The 27,311-nt window shown below is 50.3% G+C and overlaps 1 protein-coding gene across 1 annotated transcript in view; it reads right to left on the bottom strand.

Annotated features, from left to right (window-relative positions):
• LOXL2 (lysyl oxidase like 2) overlaps positions 1 to 27,311 on the bottom strand; it is a 92,908-nt gene that overhangs the window by 43,475 nt on the left and 22,122 nt on the right. The window contains exons 2-3 of the mRNA XM_042983236.1: positions 20,063 to 20,486; positions 13,623 to 13,798 (exon numbers count right to left, since the gene is read on the bottom strand). Of these exons, the coding sequence (XP_042839170.1) occupies positions 13,623 to 13,798; positions 20,063 to 20,417 (531 nt within the window). The 5' untranslated portion in view covers positions 20,418 to 20,486. The remainder of the gene's footprint in view (positions 1 to 13,622; positions 13,799 to 20,062; positions 20,487 to 27,311) is intronic.

The following is a 27,311-nucleotide window of genomic DNA, read 5'->3' as shown; positions in this document are numbered from 1 at the left end:
TCGTCCCCTGGGGGTCGGCCTTCCTCAGTGAGAAAACCCCAGGAGAGAAGGGGGATGGCGTGGAGAGAAGAGGGGAAGGAGAAGCTAGGTGCAGGGCCCCAGGCCTGCCCAACAGGGAGGTAGGGATGGACACAACCACCGGGCTATGGAAGGAAAGATTCCAAATGAGTTGAGGCCCTCCGAAAGCCCACTCCTTGCCTCCATTTCCATGCCCACCCCCATCCATCTTTCTGTGGAAGTGATGAAAGAGGTAGGACCCCGACAGGAGGAAGTGGAAAAAGGCTGGGCATGGGGGGCTCCTGCCTCACTGCACTGCAGGCTCTCTTCCCCACACCCTAACACTGAGTGGCAATGCCCCTGCCCCAAGCCTACCCCAGAGGTCCAGGAATTTGGTAGAAGGACAGAGGGCCTCGAGAGGCCAAACTGGATGAGAGAAATGGGGGGCTACCTGGAGTTAGTGATACCTGTGCTCACCCGATCTTCCCCCAAACACTAGGGGAGCTCCCTCCCTAAATCTCTCAGTTCCAGCCCCTCCTCTCTCTGCCCCTGCCCAATGGCACCACCACTGGCTCTTGCAAGGCTCCCTGAGTCCCTGTCTCCATCTCCCTCTTCTATCTGCCACAGGGCAGCCACCAGAGCTCCTTCAAAAACACAGCTATCTTGTCCCTTAAATATATAGTAATGCCTGATTTACTTAGTGAGGTGCCCACAGCCGGTCACGACTGATTCCACCTATGCCTCCAACCCCCTCACTGTCCCCAGCCCCAAATCCATACTCAGATATGATGAACTGCAATATAACACTAACAGACTAGTGTGTGAGTCCCACAAGGAGCATTTTAGGTACATTCTCTTACTTAATCCTCAAACAATAGAATGAAGTGCTCCACAACTCTCACTATCTTGTTTTCCTAATAAGAAAACTGTTTGAGTCCACTGATCTCCCAAGAACCACCTAGGGGCAGGGAGTGCAGCGTGGGGAGCTCCCTGAGCTGGGCCAGCGGGCAGAGGGGTGGGGCTGGGCAGGGGTGCTGGGAGGGAGGATCCTGGCAACCTGAGTGCCTGAGCCCCTGTCCAGCCAGGATGCAAATGAACCATGAGGTTGAACAGAACCATTATTTGGGTGCCCGGGGATTCGTGTCTCCTCGCCCTGGCTGCAGAGTGCACAGCCAGGCCCTGTTTCTGCAGTCCGGCAAGGCAGTGGAAAGTATGTGGGCCGGGAGCGATGGCATTTGGCCCTGGTTCCTTTCCATGCAGAGAGGAAGGAAAGCGCCAGGGGCAGGATTATGTTTGCCAGCTTGGATCCTGGATCCTTTACAGCCTCCATTCAGGCCACAGGACCTGTGCCACCAAGACACGTGGACAGGGGCAAGCCAAGAAAGGGCCTGAGCTCTGGACCAGCCTGTGGGTCAGCCCCCTCCTGCCCCTTTCCCCTTCTGGAGGCAGGGCTGAATTCCAGTGTGCAATGCGTAATGCCCAGAAGGAAAGTTACCACTGTGGCACCGGCCCTGTGACACTACAGGGTGGCAGGCTGGGCCTGACTTCACCAAATTCACAGATCCTTCCCTCCCCACTCCCCCCTTGCCATGGGGCAGCAGTGCAAGCTCACTAAGGGGAGAAGTCCAATGTGACCCTGGACATCCAAGCTCCAACCGTGGGAGAGGGGACGCAGCAGACCCACATGCCCTCGTCTTGATGCAGGCTGGCATGTCTTCTGCAGAAGTATGACAGCTGTGGGAGGGAGGGGGCAGGTGGACTCAGGATGTGGGAAACGAGGCTTGGAGAAGAGAATGTGCTAGAGCGAGGTGTCCTGGTCCTTGTCTTTGACCTTATTCTTCCACCAACTCCGTGTGTGTGTGCGTGTGCACGTGTGTGTGTGCACGTGTGTGCGCGCGTGCGGAGTGTGCATAACGCACGTGTGTATGTGTGTGGAGTGTGCATCTGTTTGTGCACCTATGCGGTGCAGGAAAGGTCCAGAGGGACTCCTTCCCTCCAGCACCTAAAAAAGTGGTCAGGGTCAGGGCTATTAATTTCAAAATGGAATGTTTTCTTTTCTCCCTCATTTCATCCGGCGCAAATTCGCTTCATTCATTCATTCATTCAAAAAAAATACAGTGTCTGCCCTCCATGGACCTTGCCAGGCTTCTCCCAATGCCCCAAACGCAGGGCCCTGTCTCTTCTCTGAATAATGAAAACTGCGAGGGCCCTCAAATTCCAAATACCAACGAATTCATTATGCATTCAGGCTCTGTGCCCACTCAACCCCCATGACACCCTCGGAGAAGGCTGATGGCACACCCCCATTCCAGGTGAAAAATGAGAAAACTCAGCGAGGTTTTGCAACTTCTGCCAGTTCACCCAGCCAATAAGCAGGTAAACGAGGGTGAACATTTGAGTTCTGACTCCAAGCCTGTGCTCTGGACTGGTGGCCTCCTGCCCTCCCAGCCACACCCTGTCCATTGCCTGGTATTGAGTTGACACCCCCACCCCCACCCCGGGGCAAGGCCAGGGGCTCAGCTCCTCTGGGGCCTGCACATTCGAAGTCCTTCCTCCGCACTGGCTCTGCGGGAGGAATTGGGAGTCAGACCCAAGTGTGTACGTGAGTGGAGAGCTGCCTCCCAGCTGCTTGTGGACTCCAGCCAGGGGCGGCAGGGAAGCCCTTCGTGGCACCCATTCAGGGCTCATTGCTAGCTAACGAGCTCCCATAAGCTGCTCAGAGACCTCTGTGTAGGAAAACACACACATACACACATAACTTCCCTCCTTACCTCACTGCTGTGGAATCTCTTCCATAACCACAAGCGTTAGGATTTTTTTCCCCCCAGTTCAACTCCAAAAGAGAAGATTGGAAACACTAAAACATATACACGTTTTTCTTCTCTAACAAAGAGCTCTCTAGACTTGCTGGTTAATGTATACATTAAGCCCAATAGCCCAGAAGCTGGTAAGACAGCCGGCACATTTTAAACTTCGAGTCTGAATGCTGTCTCTCTCGCCAGAGACAACAGTTCACCCAGATCTCCGAAAAGGCCTTCCTCCAAGGAATGCACAGAACCTTCTAGACTTGTCCTACTCAGAACTCCTCTCCTCCCTAGCGGGGCGTGAGAGTGACGATCGCCCACCTCCAAAAGGGAAAATCAAGGTGCAGGGAGGTCAGGACCCTGCCCTGCTTCAGTCAGTGGGCTGCTGGGGAGAAAGCTAGGGAAGGAGCACCAAGGCAGCACTCCCAGCATTGTGCCTGCACGACATTTGCATTTGCAGCATCTGTGAATGCAAATTTCACAATGTGACAGTCTGGGGCTATGGCCAATGAGGAAAAATCACCAATTCTGAAAGTCTAGTGGAAGATTGCATCAGATAAAGATAACGGGGGGGGGGGGTGGGGGGGTGGGGGGGGGAGGCCAGGCAAGCAAGCAAGCCTTACAAGGACGCACTTCACGATCGGAAAGCTTGGCACCAGGGGCAAAGCCCCCCTCCCTAGGCGTGCTTGTAAGGGCCCCATCTTCGCCCAACTATCCTCCTTCTCCCTGTTCTAGAAGTTGTCACTGAATATCAGCCCAGGCCTTCCCAGCTAAGAAGGCAACGAGGGGGTGGTGTCGAGGAGGGAGGACCTCGGCGGCAAGATACATGAGCACACCGTCAGCCCAACTAGGACGCACGGCTGGTTAATGGCACACAACCTCGGCTCGCTTAGCGAGACCCATCCCTCCACTGCTGGTGGGTTCCTACATCTTGCTCTCTAAGCCCCCGGCTGGCTTTCTTCAGCTGTTTCAAAAACTGGCCTTCTAGGGGCGCCTGGATGGCTCAGTCGGTTAAGCACCTGACTTTGGCTCAGGTCTTGGTCTGGCAGTTCGTGAGTTCGAGTCCCACATCCGGTGAGCACGAACCCCATTCTGGGTGAGCACAGCCCTGCTTTGGGCTCCACATACTCTCTCTCTCTCTCTCTCTCTCTCTCTCTCTCTCTCTTTCTGTGCCCCTCGTGAGATTCTCTCTCTGCCCCTTGCTAACTTGTGCTCTCTCTCTCTCCAAAATAGATAACAACAACAACAATAATAATAAATCTTAAAAAAAACCCAACAAGATACAGATCCATTTTCCCAACCACCAGCCTGGCACCTTCCTCAGCACCTCACACCCAACACATCCAAGATACCCTCAACCTTTCCTCTGCCACCCCCGCCCACCCCCCCCCCCCACCTCCCCAGTCAGGCTCCTGCCCTTGCAGCTTGCAAGGCACAAGCTTCACCTGTCTTCTGCACCTTCCCCTCCTTCCACCTCTAGCCACCCAGCGATGCCTTCTGGCTATCCATCACCACCCCATTTCCACCTCCATCTGCCAGTCAGGTGGCACCGAGAGCCATGGAAGTGAAAGAAAGGCACTGTAATTCTGCCATTTCACATAGGCCATGAGGGGGAATCGCTGCCCCTGGCCACCTCACACACGCCACCAACACACTCATCCACCTTGCCCACTGCGTGTCCACGTCTTGCTCCAAACCTTCCCGTGGCTCCCCAGGCCGTCGGCTCCCTGATTTGATCCATACCACCCTCCCCCTTCCCTTTTCCCAGCCAGTGACCTTCTCGCACTGTCAGGGATATCACTCCTTAAAGCCCGGCGCTGAACCTCCCTGCAATTCTCTCTTCCTTCTCTCTCCTGTCAGAGTCCTACTGACCTCAGGGACAGTCTCATCCACGCATCTGAAAACTGACTGTTGAGTGCTGCTAACCCCCCAGGCACCGTGTGAGGCCCTGGGATGCACAGGCCAACCAGACAGGCAAGTCTCTTGCTGTCACTCACGACAGAGAAGGAAAGAGGCACCACCATCTCCTCCACGAAGCCCCCTTCCCCAAATATCTGGTCCACAGAGATTTGACGTCCTGTTCATTCCCCTGGCATTTGCTTTCTGAGCCAGTCAGTCAGTCCTTGACTTATGCTAACTGTCTTATACTATTAGTATTTATCTTTGCATCTATTTTGCCACCTCCTTGAATTGTGAGTCCCTCAATGGCAGAATTGTGCCTTACTCGTTTTTGTATTACCCATGGCTCCTAGTGCCAGACACGACACATAGGGGGTCCTCAAACATTTTTGGAATGAACCAATTATGATTTTTAAAAATCCAAATGCTAGGAGTTCAGCTTAGCTGAAGACTGAGCTCCCAAGCCAAAATTTTAATAAAGACCGCCTTTATTCTTTGTTTAATGCAAAATAAACAACTAGGCAGTACTTGCTTCTCTTCATACCTGTGTGACTTACAGATGGACAAGCAGAACGTCTACGCTTTATCCATGCACTCCCTCGTCATCTGGGCTATTAACACCCTCCCTGTCCTCTCAAAATCCGATGCTAAGGGAGCTACTGAGCTGAATGAAAAGCTGATCTGACCCCTCAGCACACGTCTGGATGTTTTCATCTGTAAACAGTAAGAGAGTAGTAGTAAAGTCTGGCTACACTGTACCTCCTTTCGATCAAATCAGGAATTCATGGAGTAAGGAGCCAAATAAGAAGTAGCATTCTCTATCTGGCGACTTCCAACCGGGTCAGGTGGATGAAAGGGAAGAGAGAAAGCGTTGCAGTGACTTCTGCTCCTCAGCTCTATGGGATGGACACCAGTCGGGGTGGGTGGTGTGGACAGTTGAGGTCATCCTGAGCCACCAGAGGAAAAAACCTGCAGTCTGTCTGGGCCCTCCTTCTATAAATCAAGAGCCTCGCAAGGCTGCTGGAAAATCGAATGCTCTGTGTTTCATTTTCCAACCTGAAAGCACCGGGGTAGGTCACAGAGACTGCTTCTTTGGAGAAAGCAAGCCCTGCTGTCTGCAGGAAGCTGGCAAGACACCTGTTCCAGCAACCGGCCCCTCCCACCCAGCAGGGGGACTGAGGCCGCAGACCAGCCAAGTCCTGGGCCTGACTCCCAGCTGGGGTGCCTACTGCTCCTCAGAGTAATCATCACCATGGTAACAAAGTAACGATTTGTGAAATTGTCTTTCTCCACTACTCCACCATAATCTCCAGGAAGTCAAAGCTCTCCACTTCTTCAATCTCTTTATTCCCAGTGGCTGGTGTTCAATTAAAATATATCAAATGAATGCATGACCAGATAACGCATCCAACTGTCTTAACGGCCTCCTGGGAACGGATTCCTTGGCACTGACCCCTCCGACATGGTTGAAGTCTCAGCTGAACGGTTCCGGTCCATTGCAGAAGCGGGCTGGACCCCAGCAGCCCCACTCTAGTCACATCAATGGACTCCCCGTACAGAACGGATCCCCCAACCAGGGCAAAGAGAGTCGTTCTCCTGCCCACTACTCCCATATAGTATCCCTTCCATATTCTCTCCCTTTCCAAACTGCCACACATTTTCCACCCAATTTACACTGTTCAAAGTTTGAGTACATGCTGTCCATTCATTGATTTCACCTAAGATAAATTATAATGCTACTTATTTATTTCACCGAACAGATAAGTGTAATGCGGCTTATTCACATATGTCACCTCGCAAAGGATTATAAAGGCATTTATACTTTTGAAAGAGTTGTGTGAACACCACCCTGGCCAAGGATCCCGTTCCCAGTTTGTCAGGATGTGCACAATTTCACATATTTTGTTCTGTTATCTGCATAAATGCCCTTTTGCTTTCCAGATGCTATGACCTACTTTTAGTTGGGAAAATAGGTCACCCTGGAATGACTTCTTGTGTGCTCCTTGTGGTCGCTGGTAAGCCCTGACCGCATAGAGACTCAATAAACAGAATCATGGAATGTTAACCCTGGACAGGATCTTATACATCCATCCTCTGCCTAACCTCCCTGTGAGCTATGAGCCAAACTCAGGACAGCAATATCTGGTGCTCAGCTCAACAACACAGCGAGGCTAGGGATTCAGAGGCTGTGGGCTTCCACCATGGCTCTTTACTCCCTTGCTGGACAGTCTGGCCACCATTTCTCCTCCTGTCACAGGAGGAGGCCATCCAGCTCTCCTGTGGCCATCAGGGAAGCAGGACTAGATTTAGGCTTGGAGAGACCACCAGCCTTGATACTGCACAGAGATGGGAACAGACCCTCTTTCTTTCCTCAGTCACCTGTTGTACCCTCTCTCTGGTGGAGGGGGAGGTAGGGGGAAAACTTTCGGCTGGAAAGTTCTCGGACCTTCCTAGAGGCCCCAGATGCAGCTGAGATAAGGCTGCAGCTGAGAGGAAAACCTTGAAGCATTCTGGCAGCTGAGTGTAACTAATAAAAACCTGGACTCCTGGAATTTTAAGAATTCACAGCAGCCTCAGCTCCTGTGGTTAAGAGAAGAAAGAGCTTTTTCAGGTCTCAGTGCCCTTCCAGAAGGATGTGGGAGCATAGAGGGTAAGGGTACCAGATTCTCTCAGCCCCGTCCTCTTCGTCCCTCTGTTGGCCTCTCCAGACCTCGGGGCTGCCTGCTGTCACAAGGAGAAACTGAGGCTTGGAGGCTAGGCCACACCTAAATCTCACAGCCTGGGGGTTCCCAATCAGTTCTGGTAACCTAACTGCCTTGGCAAAAGAGCCTTTAAAAAATGGGTAGGTAAGAAGGTGGTGTGGGGAGGCGAAGAAAAGGAAACGAGCTGCATGTTCCCTGATCTCACAACACACGGCCTCAGCCTTGAGCCCTTCTATGAGCACATGACTTAGCAATGTGCAAAACAGCCAGTGTAGAGAGCTTTCCTCAGGAGGGCATCTGGATTTGTAATCTCTTCTTATCTAATGCTTTTTCCAACTTGCCCACTGCCACAGACAGGAAACGAAGCCTCTCAATTTAAGAGCCTCTGAAATCCTGGGAGGTTTAGCTGGGGCTCTGTTTTCTAGGTTGAAAAAAGATCCATTTGCTTGGAACCAACGGTATTTTGCATTTCACGATTTGCTCCTGCTTGCCTCTTTCTGAGAAGGTTTTGGCCCGAAGGACTCGGGCCGTAGACTCCCTTGCCCTGTGAGAATGCTGCTTTACAGCGAGGTGTCCAGAGACCCAGGAAGGGTCAGTCACTCTGGACACACAGCTGCAGTTCTCAGGCTCCGCCAGACCAGAACTCAAGGGTCCTGACTTGAACTCCAGGGTCTAAAACAGGCTACACAGCAAGATGTGACAGTATAGTCTGTGTCAGCAAACTCGAGAACCGAGACCCCAGACCCCGCCTGGTGAATTTTCTGGATGCAATGAACCAATGGTGAACCAGTGGTGGGGCTAAGCTCCTGTAGCACTTCATAGTCTGCCAAGTATTTTTGCGGAAATCATCTGATTTTTCTTTCCCCTACAGAGTATTTAAAACTACCCTATAAATGGTGAGTGCATGTGGTGTCATTTTGATGGAGAAACCATCAGCACTCTGGGTCACAGACTGTCATAGCTGGAAGGGACTGATTTCAACCAGCTCGTCGTAATAAAGAGAATGGACTTGCCCAGGGTTCTGGCTGCTGGCCAATAGGTAGCTCAGGGTCCAAACCTGTGAACTCTCTCTTGGTGGGGTCAGTCATATAAAGGAGGTGTGCTTTCTCCCCTTCTTTAGAAGGGAAATCATAAACCATCAAAGAGCCCCCGAGGATGCCCCTAGCAGATGTAGGAGTCCACTGGAAACACAGTTAGCTCATTGAGTGAAATTCATCAGCCAGGTCCCTGGGCTTAGTGAATCATGCCTCTGGCATCCCAAAGTGGGATGAACTTGGTCTAGACTGAGGCGCAGTTTTCTTCCACTCTCTGCTTGGGGAATTCCAGTATACTCCAGAGATGGCACGAGCCTGTGAGGGTCATCTCTAATGGTCTGTGATCTGGTCCCAACCTCCAGGAGCCAATGAGCATGCATGTTGTAGAGCCCAACCACACCCTTCACAGCAGGGTGGGAAGAGATGAGGTGGGAAGGGGGGGGCAGGTGTCCTCATCAGGTTCATTAGGTTAGTCATTTACCCCAGGGGTCACAAGACACAGACAGAGCGTTAACAGACATTTCACTTTGACCACACTCTACTCTTGGCCACTTTTGAATTTATGGACTCCAAACTGGGGAAGTCAAGGGAGGGCCTTTGGCGCTCACACTTTGATAGGGAAGAGTGAGAGCACAAAGTCTGCTCTTGCTTTCAAGGTCAAGCTTGTGGGGGACCAGAGAAGAGGCAGGGAGAGAGCCAGAGCACCCAGCACATATACCAGCCAGCATCCCTTGTGTGTGTGTGTGTGTGTGTGTGTGTGTGTGTGTGTGTGTGTGTATGTGTGTGTGTGTGTGGGGGGGAGAGCGAGTGAGAGAGAGACACCAGTGCTCACAATGGTGTGCATTGCCAGCAGCCAGCTGTGGGCACCCCCATCATGGGCTGGGTGTATTTTCATAAATGCAGAGTTAACAAGGGATCTTAGAACTTGGCAATCACCTCATCCTGCTTCCTTCCCAGTGTAGGAATCTGGCTGCAACATTCCTGGCAGGAGGTCATCCCGTTCCTGCTGAATTACTCTAGTGACCAGGAGCTTGCTACTCACAGGGTAGCCCCATCCACTGTGGGTGGGGTAGTCTTAAGTGTTACAGAGTTTTCACCCTGAGCCGAAATCTACATCCCATCCATTACCTTCTTATCCATCTTGGTTCTGGGCTAGAAGAAATCAACATCTTCTCCATGGTAACATTTCAAATATTTTAAAGAGAGCCCACATGTCCCCCCTCCTCTCTTTTCTTGACAGAGTATCTTCACTTCGTCATATGACATGGTTTCCAGATCCTGCTGGCCTGTCCCCTGGGTGACCTAGCTAAGAGATGCCCCCAGAACTGAACCCTGTACTTGGTTCTTGATCCAAAACAACAGAGTTTAAGGGAAGAATTCCATCAGTGCATCAGTGTGCGTTTTTTTTTTTTTTTTTTTCTTTTTTACCAGCCATATCATAGCCTTGGCTTGTACTAAGCTTCAGTCAGCCAGTCCCCTTCAGGGATTTTAAAGGTATAGTCAAGGCTTTCTAGTCACTCTCCCTGGCTTTCACTCTGTGGCTGATTTTTTTCCCATGAACCTTGCTATAGGATCTTAAATTCATCCCAAATATATTACAGTTTGGGCCTCTTATCTCAACTTACTGAGGTTTTACTGAATCTCATTCAGTTATGTCATATTCCAGCAACTCCCCCCCCCCCAGTTTTGTGTCCCCTATAACTTTTATCAGTGCACATTTTAATCTCCATGCAAATTTCCGCTGTAGGAGAGGCAGGAGCAAGGCCCCAGAAAATACCGCTGTGTTCACGCTGATTAGCCCACAGTTCTCCCAGGCACCATTAGTCATCACATTGTGACCCCACCTAACTGCACATTCACCAGCCTACACTTCTTCCTCTCATCCACAAATGTTTAATAGGGGACATTTCTTTAGCCAAGAGGAATGATTCCATGACTTCAGCTACTGACACAGGCTATTACACGAGGTACTTCAGAAAAACTTCTCAGCATCCCACAAATACCCCCTGTAAGGTGGGCCGGGCAGCTCCCTACCCATCAGGCTAGCTCTGACAGTAAACATGAGCTTTAGCTACAAAGTCTTAGATGCAGTGGTAACTCTCAAATGTTCTCCTCAGACATCTTGAGATGTGGGCCCTTTCATGACCTACATTCAGCCGGTATCAGAAGGAAGACATTACAGGGGCTGCTTATCAGTTGAAAGTTTCCTCAGTGTCTGTGGCTGGACAAGAAAGCTCCCAGTCTGGCTCGTGCTAACCAGCCTGATTGTACGACAGCAAGAGGGAGGACTTCTAGGAAGATGGAAAGTGTGGAATGCTTCAAACCAGTCATTCCCCAGGTAGTCCTCTCTAGTTACTATAAACTTATTTAGGGTCTAGGTTCCCTGCCTCGGAATGATCCTCGGGGCTTTTTAAAGGCATGCATCTCGTCTTCTCAGGCTGTAAGGGCAGGAGGACAAGGGCCATGTTTTCTTTCCCTAAGGGTATGGCAGACCATGCTGTGTGTGCACCAGGCACCCAACGAATGTCCAGAATAAAGGTAGGTACTGAGCTTTTGTGATGGACTCTTAGCGCTTCCAAAATAAAAAAGTACTCCTTAATATATTTTGGGGGTTCACTTCTCTGCCTATTCTACCCAGTCAAGTTTCTGCTTTCTCTGCGAGCCAGTTTCAACAGACACTTCTCTGTTGGAGTGCCACTCATAGAGATCTTTTCCAGAATCGTTTTTTTCTAATGGCAGATGAGTCTTTTCATTCCCCAACCCCAAACCCACTGACATTTTGGCTCACCTTCTTTTTATTCAAGCTATCAATGACTTTCTTATGCCCAGAAGCCTGGATCTTCATTTGGCAATCCAAATGTATTATCCTGAGGTTCTTGGCTAAACAGAAGCCCATGAAAGATGTTATAGGGGCCCCTGGGTGGCTCGGTTGGTTAAGCATCCAACTTCAGCTCAGGTCATGATCTCACGGCTCGTGAGTTCGAGTCCTGCGTCAGGCTCTGTGCTGACAGCTCAGAGCCCGGAGCCTGCTTCAGATTCTGTGTCTCCCTCTCTCTCTGCCCCTCCCCTGCTCACGCTCTGTCTCTGTCTCTCAAAAATGAATAAATGTTAAAAAAGATAAAACTAAAATAAGGATGTTATCAATAAAATAAAGGTGTTATAAATAAGCTCATTTATCTATTAAGCATCTATTAAGATGCTATGAAGGAATGATTTGCTTCTATGTGCTGCTTATCACTGTTTCCTTTGATGTTTTATCCTGGGAGATTCTTCACTTTGGGGGATCACAATCTTTGGTATGCATTCCTAGGAAGAAGAAAATTGGGGGGTTGGAGACACTGTCCCCATCAGGTTCCTGGCACTATTTCTACTGGATACAACGGTGAATTAGCTATATCCCTTCCCCCCAGGACACATTAGAAAGATGAGCTAGATATAAGTGGGTGCCAACGATTCCGTATGAGGTTACAAGGAGTGGAGAGGGAAGTGTGAAACTAGGCTGGATGAGCCCATCCTCCAAATCAGAGACTTCACAGCAAAGCGAAGTTGCCATTGGTAACTGGGACACTAAAGCACGTCTACTCCTCAACAATCGCTTCTACTTCTCCTGGATAAAACAGCGGCATGTGAAGAGGGTCACATCCTCCTCTGGTCTGATCCTGCCAGCTGAGAGAAAGCTGGAAATCCTTTTGCTATACCGCAGGCTTGGACGAGTTCCCAGTGGACTCAGTGTGTTCTAGGAACATATGAGAAAAGAGCAGGATGGGATGACTCATGAGAGGAAAATGTAAAGACCACAGTCTGGGTAGAACTTCCTCCGGAGCCCAAATAGGGCAATTTCAAGTTGCCTTTCTTCAGAGTGGGTCCTGGGGTCAGCTAGAGGCTAAAGCACAGGGAAGGATCCTTGGCCTGGATTCATGGCAGATCCCAGAGTGCCCTGTGGGTGACGTCCACCACGTCCCTGAGGAGGCTGCCCACTCCTCCCGCCCTCAGCCCCACATACCTTGCACGTAAGGACAGTGCCATAAACGTTTACTGATTTTGTTGTTTGGGTGGAGAACTTGTCGAAAAGCTAACTTTGAAATTTAGCCTAAGTGTAGGAGGGTCACAAGTCCTTTGCCATTTCCAAAGGCTGACTTGGGTCAGGCTGGCAACATCAGAATCATCTGAGAGAGCTTTAAAAACTAGTCTCCTCCCCTAGTGGGAGATTCTGATTCAGGAGGTCTGGGGTGAGGCCCCAGTATCTGCATTTTAAAAGTGATTCTGACCCCCAGCTCGATTTGGAAACAATGGTCCTTTGGTAGCCAGCCTCCGAGATGGCCCCCCCATAGTCTCCACCTTCTGTATTCACACTCTTGCGTAATCTTCTCCCACACTGTGTACATTGATCTGTGTGACCAACAGAATATAGCAGAAATGATGGTATATTGCTCCCAAGATTAGGTTATGAAAGGTTGTAGCTTCCACGTTTTCTCCCTTTCTCTCTTTCCCTTTTGAATCAATCACTCGCTCTGGAGAAGGGCAACCTCCACGTCTTAAGGATACTTAGGCAGCCTATAGAGAGCTTGTGTGCAGAGGATCAGAGGGTTCCAGCTGACAGCCAGAAAGAAATGAAAGCTGGCCAACAGCTGCCTGAGTCAGCTTGGGAGAGGTCACCCCAGCCCCTGGTGACCTCATGAGAGAATCTGATCAGAGTCAACCAGCTAAGCTGCTCACGGATTCCCAACCCTCAGAAACTAAGTGAGCTAACAGAGTCTGTTGTTTGAATCTGCAAAATTTGGAGGCGGGGGGTGTAATTTGTTACACGGCAACTGATAACTAGTACATTTTCTCAGGGCAAAGGGCAAGCTCCTGGGAAGAGCACAGAAGGGCTTTCATGTGCACCCTTGGTAGCTTCATTTCCCACTACTGCTGGGCAGTACTGACCTATTTATCCCCAGTTGACACCTCAGCCCCTCTGTGCCCTTACCCAAGCCATTCTGGAATGTGTCTGGAATGCCCTTTCCCCACTGACGGTATCCCCTTCCCCAGAAGCCCTCTCCTCAACTGCCCTGCACCAAACCAGGCTGGCTTGGGTCCCCTCTTTCGTGCTCACACACTCCTCTTGGAATCAGTAGGCAAGAACGGAGTTTCATGGAAGAAGGAAAGTATTCACGTGAGGGGGTCATCAAGAGCACGAGACTTGCCTCTATGTGGTTGACCAACGAATTGTCAAACTTGAAGCCAGGAATCCTTTTGTCACTGCATACCACACCCACGTCTTCTGTGTGCTTGCAGTCGGTGACACCCCAGCCATTGGAGGAGCAAGCTGCGAGGGTGGCCTCTTTGCCAGTGCAGTAGATATTGTCCAACCAGATGGGCCCTGAAGGAAGCAGAGAAGAGAGAGACCAAGCACTGCGTCAAAGGAGGTTTGAGTCTTTGGGGGCACCAACGCCATACACAGGAAGAGAATTTTTCTCTCATTTTGGCAGTTATTGTGGTCATCCATCGATCTTTAGTATGTTTAATATATTGGGTATAGTTCTAGACCATCTGGATTCCCGTTCCAGAGTGGACAGCTGATGTGATCTGGGGATGTGGCAGACTGAATGTGATATGAACAGAAACCAAATTTGAGCCCAGAAGTCACGTGGCGTGGTAGAAAGAGCAGAGATGTTGGATACTAAGCTGGGTTTAATGCTGGCAGAGCCACTTAGCTATATGGCCTTGGTCAAAGCCCCTCTCGTCAGACACTTCAACTGCAGGGCTGTGTATACAGATTAGAGATAATACATGGTGCATGCCTAGTTTATCATTGGCCCGTAGTTACTCAAGCATGGTAACAATAATGACGATGGTGATTTTAGTGATGCTGACTATGGCACAAGCCAGACTCACCTTCCATCCGCAGCAGAGGCTGAACTCTGACCCCTTGGGGAAAATGTAAGCTATCCTGCAACTGAAGGTTTGGGGTTTTTCCAGCATTTTCATACGTATCACCTCCCCTGACTCTTGGGTGCCTCAAGGCATTAGTATTCCCACTGAACCCAGTGAGGTTCACCCCCTGAACCCAGAACCTGGTCCAGCAAGTGCTCTTCTCACTTCCTGATGTTTCCTAGCCAATGAATTCAAGATGGCCCGGCTAGACCAACCCACAGAGCTGCCTCCTCACGTTCCAGAAGTCAGGCGAACAATCTGCCTGGGGGGCCCTGTGGAATTCTGCTCACCTCCGTGTCTCTACCTGATCTGCACTAAGTAGAGAATTCAGCATGGAAAGTACTAGAGGGTTGGTCACAATGAGACATCACCTCATACCCACTGGAATGGCTACTACCAAAAGGACAGAAAATAGCAAGTGTCAGCAAAGTGGTGGAGAAGCTGGAACCCTCATGCACTAGTGGTTGGCAAAAATTTTACATGGTGTGGCCACTATGGAAAACAGTATGGCGGCTCCTCAAGAAATTAAAAATGGGAGGTACCGTCTTCCAGGTATAGAATGAGTAAGTCGTGGGGATGAAAGGCACAGCAGGGAATATAGTCAATGGTATTGTAATAGCACTATATGGTGACAGGTGGTAGCAGCTACATTCCTGGTGAGCACGGTGTAACGCAGAGACTTTTCCAGTCCCTATGTTGTACACCCCAAAACTAATGGAACATTGTGTGTCAGCTACACTTCAATAAATAAATAAATATTTTAAAAATAAAAATGGGATTGCCATGCGATCCAGCAATCCCCACTTCTGGGTATACACCCAAAAGAGCTGAAGGCAGGGTGTCAAAGAGATAGTTGCACACCCACGTGCAATACAGCATTATTCACAATCATCAAAAGCTGGAAGCAACTCAAGGGTCCATTGACAAATTGTGGTCTACATACACACTGGGCTATTACTCAGCCTTAAAAAGGAAGGAAATTCTAAGAGAGGCTGCAACATGGATGGACCTTCAGGACATTATGCTACGTGAAATAAGCCAGTCACAAAATGACAGAAGCTAGATGATTCCACTTAGATGAGGTCCTTAGAGGAGTCAAGTTCATAAAGACAGACAGTAGAATGGAGGTTGCCAGGGGCTGGGAGAGGGGAGAAGGAGGAGCGGTTGTTGAGTAAGGACTGAGTTTCAGTTCTGCAAGTTAAAAAAGTGTTCAGGAGATTGATCGTACAACAATATGAAGGTACTAACACGACTGAGTTGTACACTGAATTGTGATGAAGACGGCATATTTTTATGTGTATTTTATCACAATTAAAAATAATTTTTTTAAAGTGCTAAAGGGTTTTCAAATAGTGATTTTCGTAAGTACCCCTACAAAATGAAAGGAAACAAAGTCAAATGTCTCCTTTTCCTCATGGCTTCAGGCAGGGCTCTATACTATAATGGAGCCAGATAACCTGGGCTCAAAAGCTCTCTGCCTTGGGCTTGGGCACCACATAACTTGGCCATCTACTTAACCAAACCTGTTTCCCATTTCTAAAGTGGAAACAAGAATCCCCAACAAACAGGTCACCATGGAGATTTGATGAGATAATGTATGTGCCCAGTATGTGCCCAGCCCCCCTTGCCTTCCTCCTTCCAGTAAATCAGAAAAACAGGGAATCCCGTTGTTTCCACGAGGAAAGGAAAACACAGATAAAAACACTCCCATTATAGAGGCAAGAAAATTGAGGAGAATCTGAGGTTCTTCAAGGTCAGAGAGGATGCGGGGCCAGTCCCTGACTCCGGGGACCTTCTGAAATGTGTTCGCTGTGACGGATGGCTGGTCAGGGCCTGAACCAGAGCACCTCAGACACATTGTGGGGAACAACAAGCTTATTGAAAACATCTGGGCTGAGGTTTTCCAACTGGTTTCTCAATTTGGCCTTGCTTCCCAGCCGTCGAACTCCACGGAAACATATGCTCCCTAATCAGTTGCTGCTTCAGCAACAAACCAATGTTTGTCTTGCTGAGTATTAGCAACGGAAAAGACTGTCCGCGTTTGAAGTGGGGCTTCTTCTTTGGAAATTCAGTGGCAACGTTGCTGAAGGGACAGAGATGGTGAAAGGGAGCAGGGCCCTTATTCCATCTGTGATAAGAGAAACCACCCTGGCTAAGGGGATGGGAAGCAGGACAGCACAAAGCTAAAAGAACCATTGGGAACTGCAGAACAGGTGCTCTAGGACCTGCTTTACTTTTTGATAAGGAACATTTGAAATTGGCTCCCTGGGGTGCTAAGGGAACTAACTTCCCTCAAAGAGCTGACCCCAAGAGCTGCTTTCTTTTCTTTTCATTTTTGAGAGAGAGAGAGAGAGAGGAGAGAGAGAGAGAGAGAGAGAGAGAGCAGGGGAGGGGCAGAGAAAAGGGGACAGAGGATCTGAAGCAGGCTCTGCGCTGACAGCAGCGAGCCCGATGTAGGGCTCGAACTCACAAACTGTGAAATCATGACCTGAGCTGAAAGTCGGACGCTCAGCTAACTGAGCCACCCAGGCATCCCAAAGAGCTACCCTTCACTGTCAATAATCCTACGCTTCACATGTTCTCACCAGTTATTTTTTCGTAGATTGTAGAAGTGTAAATTTCTACGTAGCCTAAGATAGTGTCACCAGGCACGATATCCTAATTTGGCCCGATTCGATAGCAGTATGTTTTCTTAACAGTACTTAACAGTATGCTTAATTCCTATTAACTAGACCGTCCTGATCCCCAAGCAGCCAGCCCTGGTTCTGCCTGCCGGGATGAAGGGTGGTTCTGGGCCCAGTTCGGAGCTGCTAGAAAGAGGCCCTTGGATCACAGATGGGGCTCTAACTTTGGGCACAGAAGGCCAGCTGCTCCGGAAACAAAACTTCATTTTACTCTGTCCATTCATTCACTCTAGGACATGCTCCTCCTGATGAAAGGAGAGGAGATGTAGAAACCAATTAACAGACCATTTGGAAGATAGAGATCACAAATGAAACTCTTTGAATGCCAGAGTATTCCCTGCTGCTTTCAGGGCAATTGTTCAAGTTAGAACCTCTGCTCCCCACCCCCCTCCCCCCTGTGGTCATCTGCTGGCTTTGTCACTCCAATCTGAACAACGGGGTGGGGGCGGGGGCAGTGGAGCGATCAGATCTGATCTCAGGTTTGGAGACTGAAGTAAAGGTCACTGTGACACCCAACCAGAGGGTGGGAAATAGAGCAGCTGTCCCCTCTAGAACCCTCTGAAAGGGTCCATGAGTTCCCTGAGCTCAAAGACACTTTAGGGGAAAAGACCGGTTGACAGTCCAGGCTGGGAAAACTGGGAGGGCCTGGATGCTCTCCTGGGGCTTTGTTACTACTGCCTGCACATCAGGAGCAGGTGACAGGGATGGCCTCATAAGTGCTCAGCCATGGGTTCCCAATTCACGTACAGAGCTGACTTGCAGGCTAAACTCCTTCCATGGGAGCACACCCCTGGGTGCTGGTCACATCCTCTGATCTCTATGCCAATGACTGCTTGTCAGCTCTTTTTAGTATTCTTCTAAATCAAAATGAATCAATCAGCTAATATTTACCGAGTGCCTACCATGTACCCAGTGCTGAGAATCCAAAATTGATGCTGAAGATATTCAAAGATCTTTATATTCAGGGGCGCCTGGATGGTTCAGTCGGTTAAGCGTCCGACTTCGGCTCAGGTCATGATCTCACGGTTTGTGAGTTCGAGCCCCATGTCGGGCTCTGTGCTGACAGCTCGGAGACTGGAGACTGATTTGGATTCTGTGTCTCCCTCTCTTTCTGCCTCTCCCCAGCTTGTGCGCTCTCTCTCTCTCTCTCTCTCTCTCTCTCTCGATGTAAAAATCAAGTGCCACTTTATGCAGACAACATAATCCCCAAGGCTGGGAGACATGACAGATCACAATTTTTTTTTTTTAACATTTGTTTCTCCCTTTCTTTTGGATATTTCTCCTTTCCTGAGCCCTGCTGGTTTCAATATCCACACAGATGACCCTTCCAGGACTCTTTGGCATCTTGTGACTAAAGCTTCTCTCCCCACTGCCTTTCCTCTGCCCTACATCAGCCACTCTCCCACGGTCTCAGCCTAGACCTTGTCATCACCAACAATGGCACCCCTCCCCAATGTCCATTTCAACCCTTCTGCTGTGCTTCCGCATCCCTACCCATCCCCAAAGATGTTTCTAGCACCCTCCTTCTTGTGTTGCAGTCTCTACCCTGACCCATTACAGCCTTCCACACAAGTCCCCCAAGTAGTACCGTTCTATTCACCCAGCCCGGGTTCCAGGCACCATGGTTTTAACTGCTCCTTCACACATTCCCTCTGCTCTCTTTAACTCTTTTCCCTTCGTCCCCCTTGGATGGCGAAGTCTGAGCCAGGTTAACCCACCTCCTGGCAACCCCATGCCTACTTCTGGTCAGGTGAACTTGGGATGGGGAAAAAAACCACATCCATCTAATCTGATGACAGGTAAACCTTAAGTCTGGGTAGAAATAAAATAAAGTTGCCACTGAAAAAACCCCACAGCCCTGAAAAGTATTTGTTATAAAAGACCTAGGCTTAAGAGCCTGGGATTGAAAACACAAACCTGACGTTACCTCTGGATTACTCGGCCAGCAGAATACATGGCAATGTACAAGTATGGAGACATGTCCAGAGGTTTGAAAAGAAGACAGCATTTGCCAACTCGTCTTTGCTACTTTAATCTTGGCACCGCCAGGGAACCCGGAGGTAGCTTCAAGAACAGTTTACTCTAAGCGTGGTCTCTTGGTCTGGTTATTTCCACAGAACATACTCAATTGCATGGAGGCAAGATACATATGAGATGGGTTTCCTTTTTCCTGTCATTGCTAGAGCAACAGAAAGCAAGGGTTGAAAGGGATCATCATAACGATCTATTTCCATGACTACCAAACATGGATATATATACAACCACTTGGGAGGCTTCCAAAAGTTAGAGTCCTAGACTCTAGCCGGGACCTTAACTGAGAACATTATGGGTTAGCTCCCCACCTCCGTGGACCCAGCTCAGGGTTCTGGACTCTAACACCTGCTCTCCCTCAAAGCTTTTACCAAAACATCTTTTTTTCCCCCCAAAATATTTTGATTTGATTTTGACAAGGGAAGAAAGGGTAGGCCAACCAAAGTGAAAAACCCAAAGCAACTCTGTTCCTATCACGGACAACCCCAGAACAGCATATTAGTGTTAACAACAGGAATGCTATGTGAGCTGCATGGTGGGGAGAGGCAGGGAACGGGAGCCTATAGGTGGCCTTTGTGAGTAAAAGCAAAAGGCACCCCTGCAAGGGGGCGACTGGGAGAAAGGCGCCACCTCCCCTGGCTGATGCGCCCCCGGGCAGGGCACACAGAGCCCTGGGTACAGCCTGCTATCAGCCCTCACCTAGGGTCACCAACTGGTCTGCTTTGGCCAAGAGGAGGCATTTCCTGGATGGCAGGCTTCATGTGCTAAAACCAGGAAAGTCCAAAGCAGGCTGGTTGGTCACTGTGCCCTTTCCCAGCACCTGTCTGCTCCCACCTTCCCGTGCAGACGTAGGAGGCTATCCAGCCGAAGTATCACCAGGAATTCACACTTGACAGCAATTGTAGCCTCCTTTACCAGGTTAACTGTGCAAAAGGGGACCATTCCTGGGCTTTCCAGGGACACCAGCACTCAGTTCCAAAGCATAGAGCCTTTACCTTCCCCTTTGCCGTAGGAGGAGCTGGCGGTCCAGGACTTGGCCTCCACATATCCCAACTCCCGGCAGACGACATGGGCCGCGTGGATGGAGAAGTCGTCGTCACACACGGTGCCCCACTGGCCATTGTAGTACACCTCCACCCGCCCCTCGCTGTGCTTCCTCTTCTGGCCTGCCAGGCGTAGCTGGATCTTGGCGACGTCCGAGGGCACCTGAGGCCGGTGGTACTCGGGGGCCGGCTGCTGGAAGTACTCAGGGTAGTGCGACCAGTTCTCGTATTGCGCCAGGCTCAGGGACAGGAGCAGCGAGAGCACGGCCAGACAGCTGGCAAGGCGCCAGACTCTGCGCCTCTCCATCCCTGTCCTCTGGCTGGAGGACCTGACCGAGGGGGTGCTGGGTGGTGAGGGGTGGCAGGCAGGAGTGTCCTGGAAGACAGGGAGGAATGCAGGTTATAGGGATCTACAGAACGTCCGGCGAGTTCCTTACTCCTTTGCTTAGTATTTGAAGCTCCTGACATTCTGGATCCCGACCCCCTGTCTTCTCCCACCTTACACTTCAGCTGACAGGTCTGTGAATTCTCACCTGTTCTGCTCATCTACCATTCCGTATCTTTGAAATGTGTGTGTGTGTGTGTGTGTGCGTGTGTGTGTGCGTGTGTGTGTGTGTGTGTGTGTGTGTGTGTTTTCAGTAGGGTTCCTGGCAGGAACCAGAGCACATTCAAACTTAATTTGAGCAGTTTTAAAAAAAGACCATCTCAGACACGAGCTCTGAGCAGAGCTCAGAGGAACAAACAAAAGATAACATAGTACTCTGGGCTGGCAATAGAGGCAAGACCCTTCTGGCTCCAGCTTGAGGGGTTGGGGAGGGAGTGACAGGACCAGAGAGCATGGCCAAGCTGAGCGGGTCGCCTGTTTGGAGCTGTGGCTTCAGTGAAGGGTCTTAGAGCCAAACCACAGCAACAGGAGCAGGAAGAATAAATGCCTGACCTCACTCTCTTCTGTCTTCTGCTCTCTTTCCAGTGTCTCCTATTGGGCAAGCTCACCCTGCAGGATGAGGCCAGGCCCCGGGGGGCGGGGGGGTGCAGTCTGTATGGGTTGGTCTCCTGGGGCAGAGGGGATGGTGGGGAGAGAGGGGAGCAGTAGACAGGGCAATCAGAGGGCATCCAGCACACTCTTCCTCTTTCTCCCCACCTCTGTACAGCTCATTCCCCAGGGCCCAGACCAGTTCCTGCCTCCTTTATGCAACATCCCTACTGAAGCAGCCTCTGTGGCTCTCTCCTTCCAAGGTGGGCTCATTATCTAGACATTCTTCTCAACCTTTCCAGACACTTCCATGTCCCCAGGTAGGTTACAAACTTCTCGAGGGCAGGAATTGTAGCTCATTCTTCTTTGGTTCCTCCATAGTAAACATTACAGGTTCATGGACACGTTTATTGCATGAGAGGGTGATCTGGTTCCAGGGACTGAGCCACTGGTGAGGCATGGCGCTTAAGCGCACTGCATGGGGGGGTGGGCCCTGGGTGTGTTCTCCGGGTGTTCCCGTGTGCGATGTCCTCCCTCCTTCGGGACGTTAGCTCAGCTGGACGGAAATGGCCTCTTCCAGGTACAGAGAACACCAGGAGAAACACCAGCATAACATGGGCTGTTCTCTCTGCACACACATCTGAGCCTTCCTATGGCTCTGCTCTCAGGCTCTGGGCCTTCAGACACACCGGCACGCTGCCCACCCACACCTCGGATCTCATTAGCTCATACTCTGGACCGCAGTCCGGGCGAGGCTGCTGAGCAAGGGGGTCAGGAGCAAAGTCTCCTTAAACAGCCCTCACGCAGGGCCTGTCCTTAGCTGAGCTATGGTTTCTGCAAGCAGAAGCCTCAGGCAGCAGTCCTGATGCCGGTGACGTCCTGGTGGCAGGTCCGTCCTTTTGCATGGTTTCTCTCCCTGAGGGGTGCTGGGGGGCCGAGTCTAGTCTGCTCTTAGCACAGAGGGGAGGCAGACAGGAGAGGGCTGAGCGGCCTGTCATCAGGTGAGGGAAGACTGGACAGCAGAGGAGCGGGGAGCGCAGACTCTAGAGCCAGATGATTTGCATTTGAATCCTCACTCTGACACCTACCAGCTGTGCAGCCTCGGGCAAATACTTAACTTCTCCGTGCCTCTCTGTGCTTCCTACCTATAAAATGGGGATAATACTATGTAGCTCACAGAAATGTTACGGAGATTGAATGAGTGGCACATACTGTAAGTGCGGCAGGAGCATTTGCTAAATAAAAAATGTAAATTCTCACAATTGTGGTCACCGTAGCCCAGTGGAGCCTACCTCTAAGAATCCTACAGGGAGGGCTATAGCAAGAGATAACCACTTAGATCATGTGTCTCAGTGCTTCCATAATTCAGAGAAAGGAATCACTAGCTTAAAAGGACTGCAGGTATGTTTCACAGGAGAGGAAGTAGTCTTGGAATATGGGGCCCCAGAAGGAAAACCAGGACCAGTATGTGGAAGCCAGAAGTATAATACTTTCTATTTTAATCAGGTACAGAGGGTTAGGCTAATTGTATTCAGTTCATGGCACGTCACCATCAAGGAAGGACCAGATAACTGCCCAGAGCTGCCCAGGGGGGATGATCTAACTTGGAGAGGCAGCTCCACGTCTGCCGGGAGGGCCAGGCAGTGCCCAGTGCCCCGTAGCGGGTGCGGGGCCACTGTTAGGGAGACAAGCTAGTTCGGGTTACACTGGAGATCCATTCGCCATCATCCTGTGAGTCACAAACAAGGTCGGAAAGTCGCAGGGGTTCCTGCAGTGGCCCCCTTCGGACCACAGCCAGCAACGTGGCTCTGAAGGGAAGCATCCTCGCCTCCTGTGCCCCGGCCACGCTTCGTTCCCATTGTTGCACAATTGCATCCACAAGCTCGACTGAGCCTCGCTACAACCGTGGGGCGTGGTGAGGGAGGCAGGGATTAGGATTCTATTACGAGGGAGAAAATCAAGAACCAGGGAGGGCTGAGGACTTTATCGGAGTTGCCCCTTCGGGCAGGCAAAGCCAGAACTAGCCACTCCCAAGCTACCAAGACATCAACCATCCACCAGCACATGTAAGAAATGTCCAAATTCTGCCTGCCCCGTAGAAGCCGCACATAGCAGCTACAATCGGCACATAGCTACACTCTTGGCTTCAGTTCCCACTACCCCTCTCTCCCTGCCCTCGCTCCAGACTTTCACATGTCACCTGTCTGATCACAGCAGCCTATACTTGGTTTAAGTTTTACACCTCACTGTGTCCCCATCCTCTCTCGCTCCCCTTCCCTCCAAAGAGTGTGTGTCACAGCCCCTTCCATTTTTCAAGGGAACCTTCCCAGATGCCTCTGTGGGGGCCAAGGGCAGGCCACTCCAAGATGGGCCACTTTAGCATGAAGATTATTTTTGAGTTCAAAGCAATCAAAACCTAGCAGATTCAGGAAAAGCTCTTTCCCTCCCCTTTAACTGCCTAAAAAATATTTAGATGGAGAACCTGCTCCAGGAAGAGAGCTGTCACCATAGAGAACTACATTATGATGTGAACCAGGTGTGGTAGACAGGGAGGAACCTAGCAAGGCCTGTTTGATCAAAGTCCTGTGAGTCCCATTGTTTCTGAGTTGGCCTGAGTGCTCCCCCCACCCCCACCCCCTCCGCCCCGCCCCTGCAAACATTGTTTACCAAACATTTACTCTTTATCATCTTCCCGTGAACTGCATTCTTCCCTTTGAAGTCCCAGACCCCTACCCCCTTCCTTTACTTCATGAAGACAAATGTACCTCCTTTTGTCTGTCTTTGGAATTTCCATGTCTGTGTAGATTCCCCATATGTATGAAATTAAATTTGATTTTCTCCTGTTAATCTGTCAGGTGCCAATGTGCCAATGTGTCAGGTGCCCAGCTAGAAGGGCCCTAAAGGGCGCAGGAAATTCTTCCTCTAATCAGAATGAATGTGTCCTCTGATTTCCTTTAAAATAGTATTTTGCTTGTGCTTTACACAATTAACCTTCCCAGGGCTAGTTAATTCCTTACAGGTGCGCTTTTCCCAGGCAAACCAACCAATCCAGAGCCACCACCCCCCCCCAACTACCACCTTACCCAAATCTCATACGATCTTAGGATCCCATCTGGGGCATTATCCCCCTGCCCTAATCACCCCAGTGCCAGGTACCAGACAACTAGAGACAGCTCCTAATGCCCCAGAGTGAGCCGATATTATTCAATCGGCTGGTCCTCAAGTTGCTTAGCCTGCTTCTTTAGCCTCATCCATTCCTTCCTGGGGCAGTCACAGCCCTCGGTTTCCCCTCACTCCCTCTGCCTTTGACCGACCCTGGTGCTTCTGCATGTGGTCCCCCGTGGTGTGCCTTGCCTCCTGTTTCTAGGAATCAATGAGTATAAACTTCTTCCTTCAAACCACCTGCGTGTCCTAACATACCTGATTCAAATGGGGTAAACCCCATGATTATCCTCAGGAGGAAAATGATGCACAGAGAAGTTTGGCAAGTCACCCAAGGTTGCACTGATGGTAAGATGTGCAAGCCAGGCTCTGAATATGGGCAACAGACTGACCCAGGCTGTGCCCTCCCCCCACCAGGCTTTACCACCTCTAGCAGCCCACCCCAGTCCAGGATTTGCCTGTCTCCCCTATGCCCCATCACCAGACTCCCCCTCACAGGAGAGCTTCAGGTGCCCCTAGATCATCTATTCATGTCTCAGAAAGAAATGAAAAGAATATGTGGCCCTGAAATTTTTAAAAAGAAATCTTACTCTCTGGATGTGTGTATCTATAAACTGTTCCACCCAGCTTCTTGGATTCTCCAATCTGTGGGAATGGCCAGCGTTCAACTCCTAAATCTTTCCTAGAAAAGTGCTCCTGAATTTTTTTGCTTCTTCTGTGGGGCCTTCTGCTTCTTACTCTGGGGGATTGTAAAGAATTAGACCCAGATGCTTCTCTCTTCTTTTAGAAATAACTTTTATGCTTTTTTTCTTCCTTATTATAAATGTTATACAAGCTAATGATAAAAATCTGGGTAACGCAAACAAGTAAAAGGAAGAAAATAATTCACAGTATCACTGTCAGAGGTAATCATTATCAACATGGGGGTATATACCCCTCCAGCCTTTTTTTCTGTACATACATATATCCTTTCAAAACACGGGGATAATTTTCTACATGCTTATCTGCAAACTGCTTTTCACATTTAACAGTATGTTGCGAATATTATGCCACCTGGACTATTCTTTTACAAGATTGTTTTTATTTTTTTATTTTTTATTTTATTTAAAAAAAAATTTTTTTTTCAACGTTTTTTATTTATTTTTGGGACAGAGAGAGACAGAGCATGAACGGGGGAGGGGCAGAGAGAGAGAGGGAGACACAGAATCGGAAACAGGCTCCAGGCTCTGAGCCATCAGCCCAGAGCCTGATGCGGGGCTCGAACTCACAGACGGCGAGATCGTGACCTGGCTGAAGTCGGACGCTTAACCGACTGCGCCACCCAGGCTCCCCCAAGATTGTTTTTATTAATACACGATAAAATTGGATAATCTTATCACAGAATTTTTTACTGCTATAAATACTATTGACATGAATATCCTTGGAGCTAAAACTTTGCACAATCTTGGGATCAATTCCAAAAAGTAAAACCGCTGGGTCAGAGAGCTGGTAAAAAAGTCAATACTTTTGCAAAACTAGAAAACCGTCACGCAAGACTGTCAATTTACACATCGGCCAGTAGTATGTAGATTTCCCCACAAATTCAAAATTCTAGCTAAGGCCATGTTTTCAAACTTTTCTGTATCTGAGAAGCTGGAAAGGGTATTTTGTTTTAACTAGCGTTTTTGGTACTAGTGAGGTTGAGCCCCCCACTCCTTGCTATTGGCCACCTGCATTCCTTCCTTCCTTCCTTCCTTCCTTCCTTCCTTCCTTCCTTCCTTCCTTCCTTCCTTCTTCTCTCCCTCCCTTCTGAAATTATCTCTTCATGCTTTCTCTCCTGAATGTTCCTTCCCATGATTGCTTTGTAAAATCCATTTTTCTCCCTGGCATCCAAACAACCCTCAGGAGGGAAAAACTACCAGGTGGAAACCAACGTCCAAAGCAAAGCTTTGGTGGGTGGAGAGCAAAATGCCCTGTGGTCGCTCCTCGCAGCTGCTTCACTGCCACCCAGTTCAGGCCTCGCCTGCTCTACTCAAGAGCCCTGCACTTGAGCTTGGGTTCAGCCCCTCCTCGGCCTGAGGCCCCGGCTGCCTGGAGCAAGGTGGCCTGCAGGGAATCTGTCCAGGGTGGTCCCACTGTTTCTGAAAAGCTGCGCTGTCCAGAGACGCTGATGACCCGGGGAGACCCGAGCCCCGCCCCGCAGGGCCAGAAAGGGGGAGGTTCCAGACCCAGCTGCGGGGGGCGGGGCCCGGGGCCCGGGGCCCGGGGCGGTTGGTCCTCCCGGGCCATCAGGGACCTGGGGCGCGGAAGTCCTCAGGGAAGCCCCAGGGGGCTCAGGACGCTCGGGCGTTCGGGGGACCAGCGTCCCCGAGGGGGGGGGGCGGGCGCTGACCGGGCGGCCTGGACTTCCGGCCCCGTTGCCTCCCTCGGGCCTTTTCGGGAACCAGGCCGGGTGAGGACAGATTGGGCAGGGCAGTGCCAGGCTCCGAGGGAGCGGTGTCCCCTTTCTGCTCGCGCCCGCGTGGGTGATCTGGTACTCGACCCGGCCCCCAGGCTTAGCGCGGTCCCTGGCATACGTTAGTCCCTTATTTTAAAAGATTTGGATAAGGACAGGGTACAGCTGGCTCAGGGTAGACCCATCCTCATTCCTGGAAGGTGGGGTGGGGGTGGGGGGCGGTGCAGAAGAGGCCAGGCAAACCGCAGCCCTCGCAGATGGTGGGTAAGTGTCACAGTTTTACTTGTAAACAACAGACCTGCCATGGGGCAGACGTTCTGAGGTTATAGCTGGGTTGGCACAGTGGGAGTGCTCTATTACCCCTAGCAAACCATTTCCCCTTCTTCAGTGTTCCTCTCTGTAAAATATATACATCGTTCGGACCTGTGAGAAAATATATTCAGCCAATGAAAACAGGGGCAAAGCAGAGGAAAACTGGATTAGGTCATCCTCACTTTTCCCTGGGAGGTGGGAGCCCCATCGTGGCCCAAGCTGCCTTCCCCAGTCCTGGCTTTCTCATACTAAGCGACTGCTCTCATCTGCTGTAGGTGCCTTGTGTGAATTTTCTGCTGTGAGAATAGAGGGGAGGGGTG

Source organism: Panthera tigris, chromosome B1, assembly GCF_018350195.1.
Source record: "Panthera tigris isolate Pti1 chromosome B1, P.tigris_Pti1_mat1.1, whole genome shotgun sequence".
Lineage (NCBI taxonomy): Eukaryota > Metazoa > Chordata > Mammalia > Carnivora > Felidae > Panthera > Panthera tigris.
This window is presented reverse-complemented; position numbering and strand designations above follow the sequence as displayed.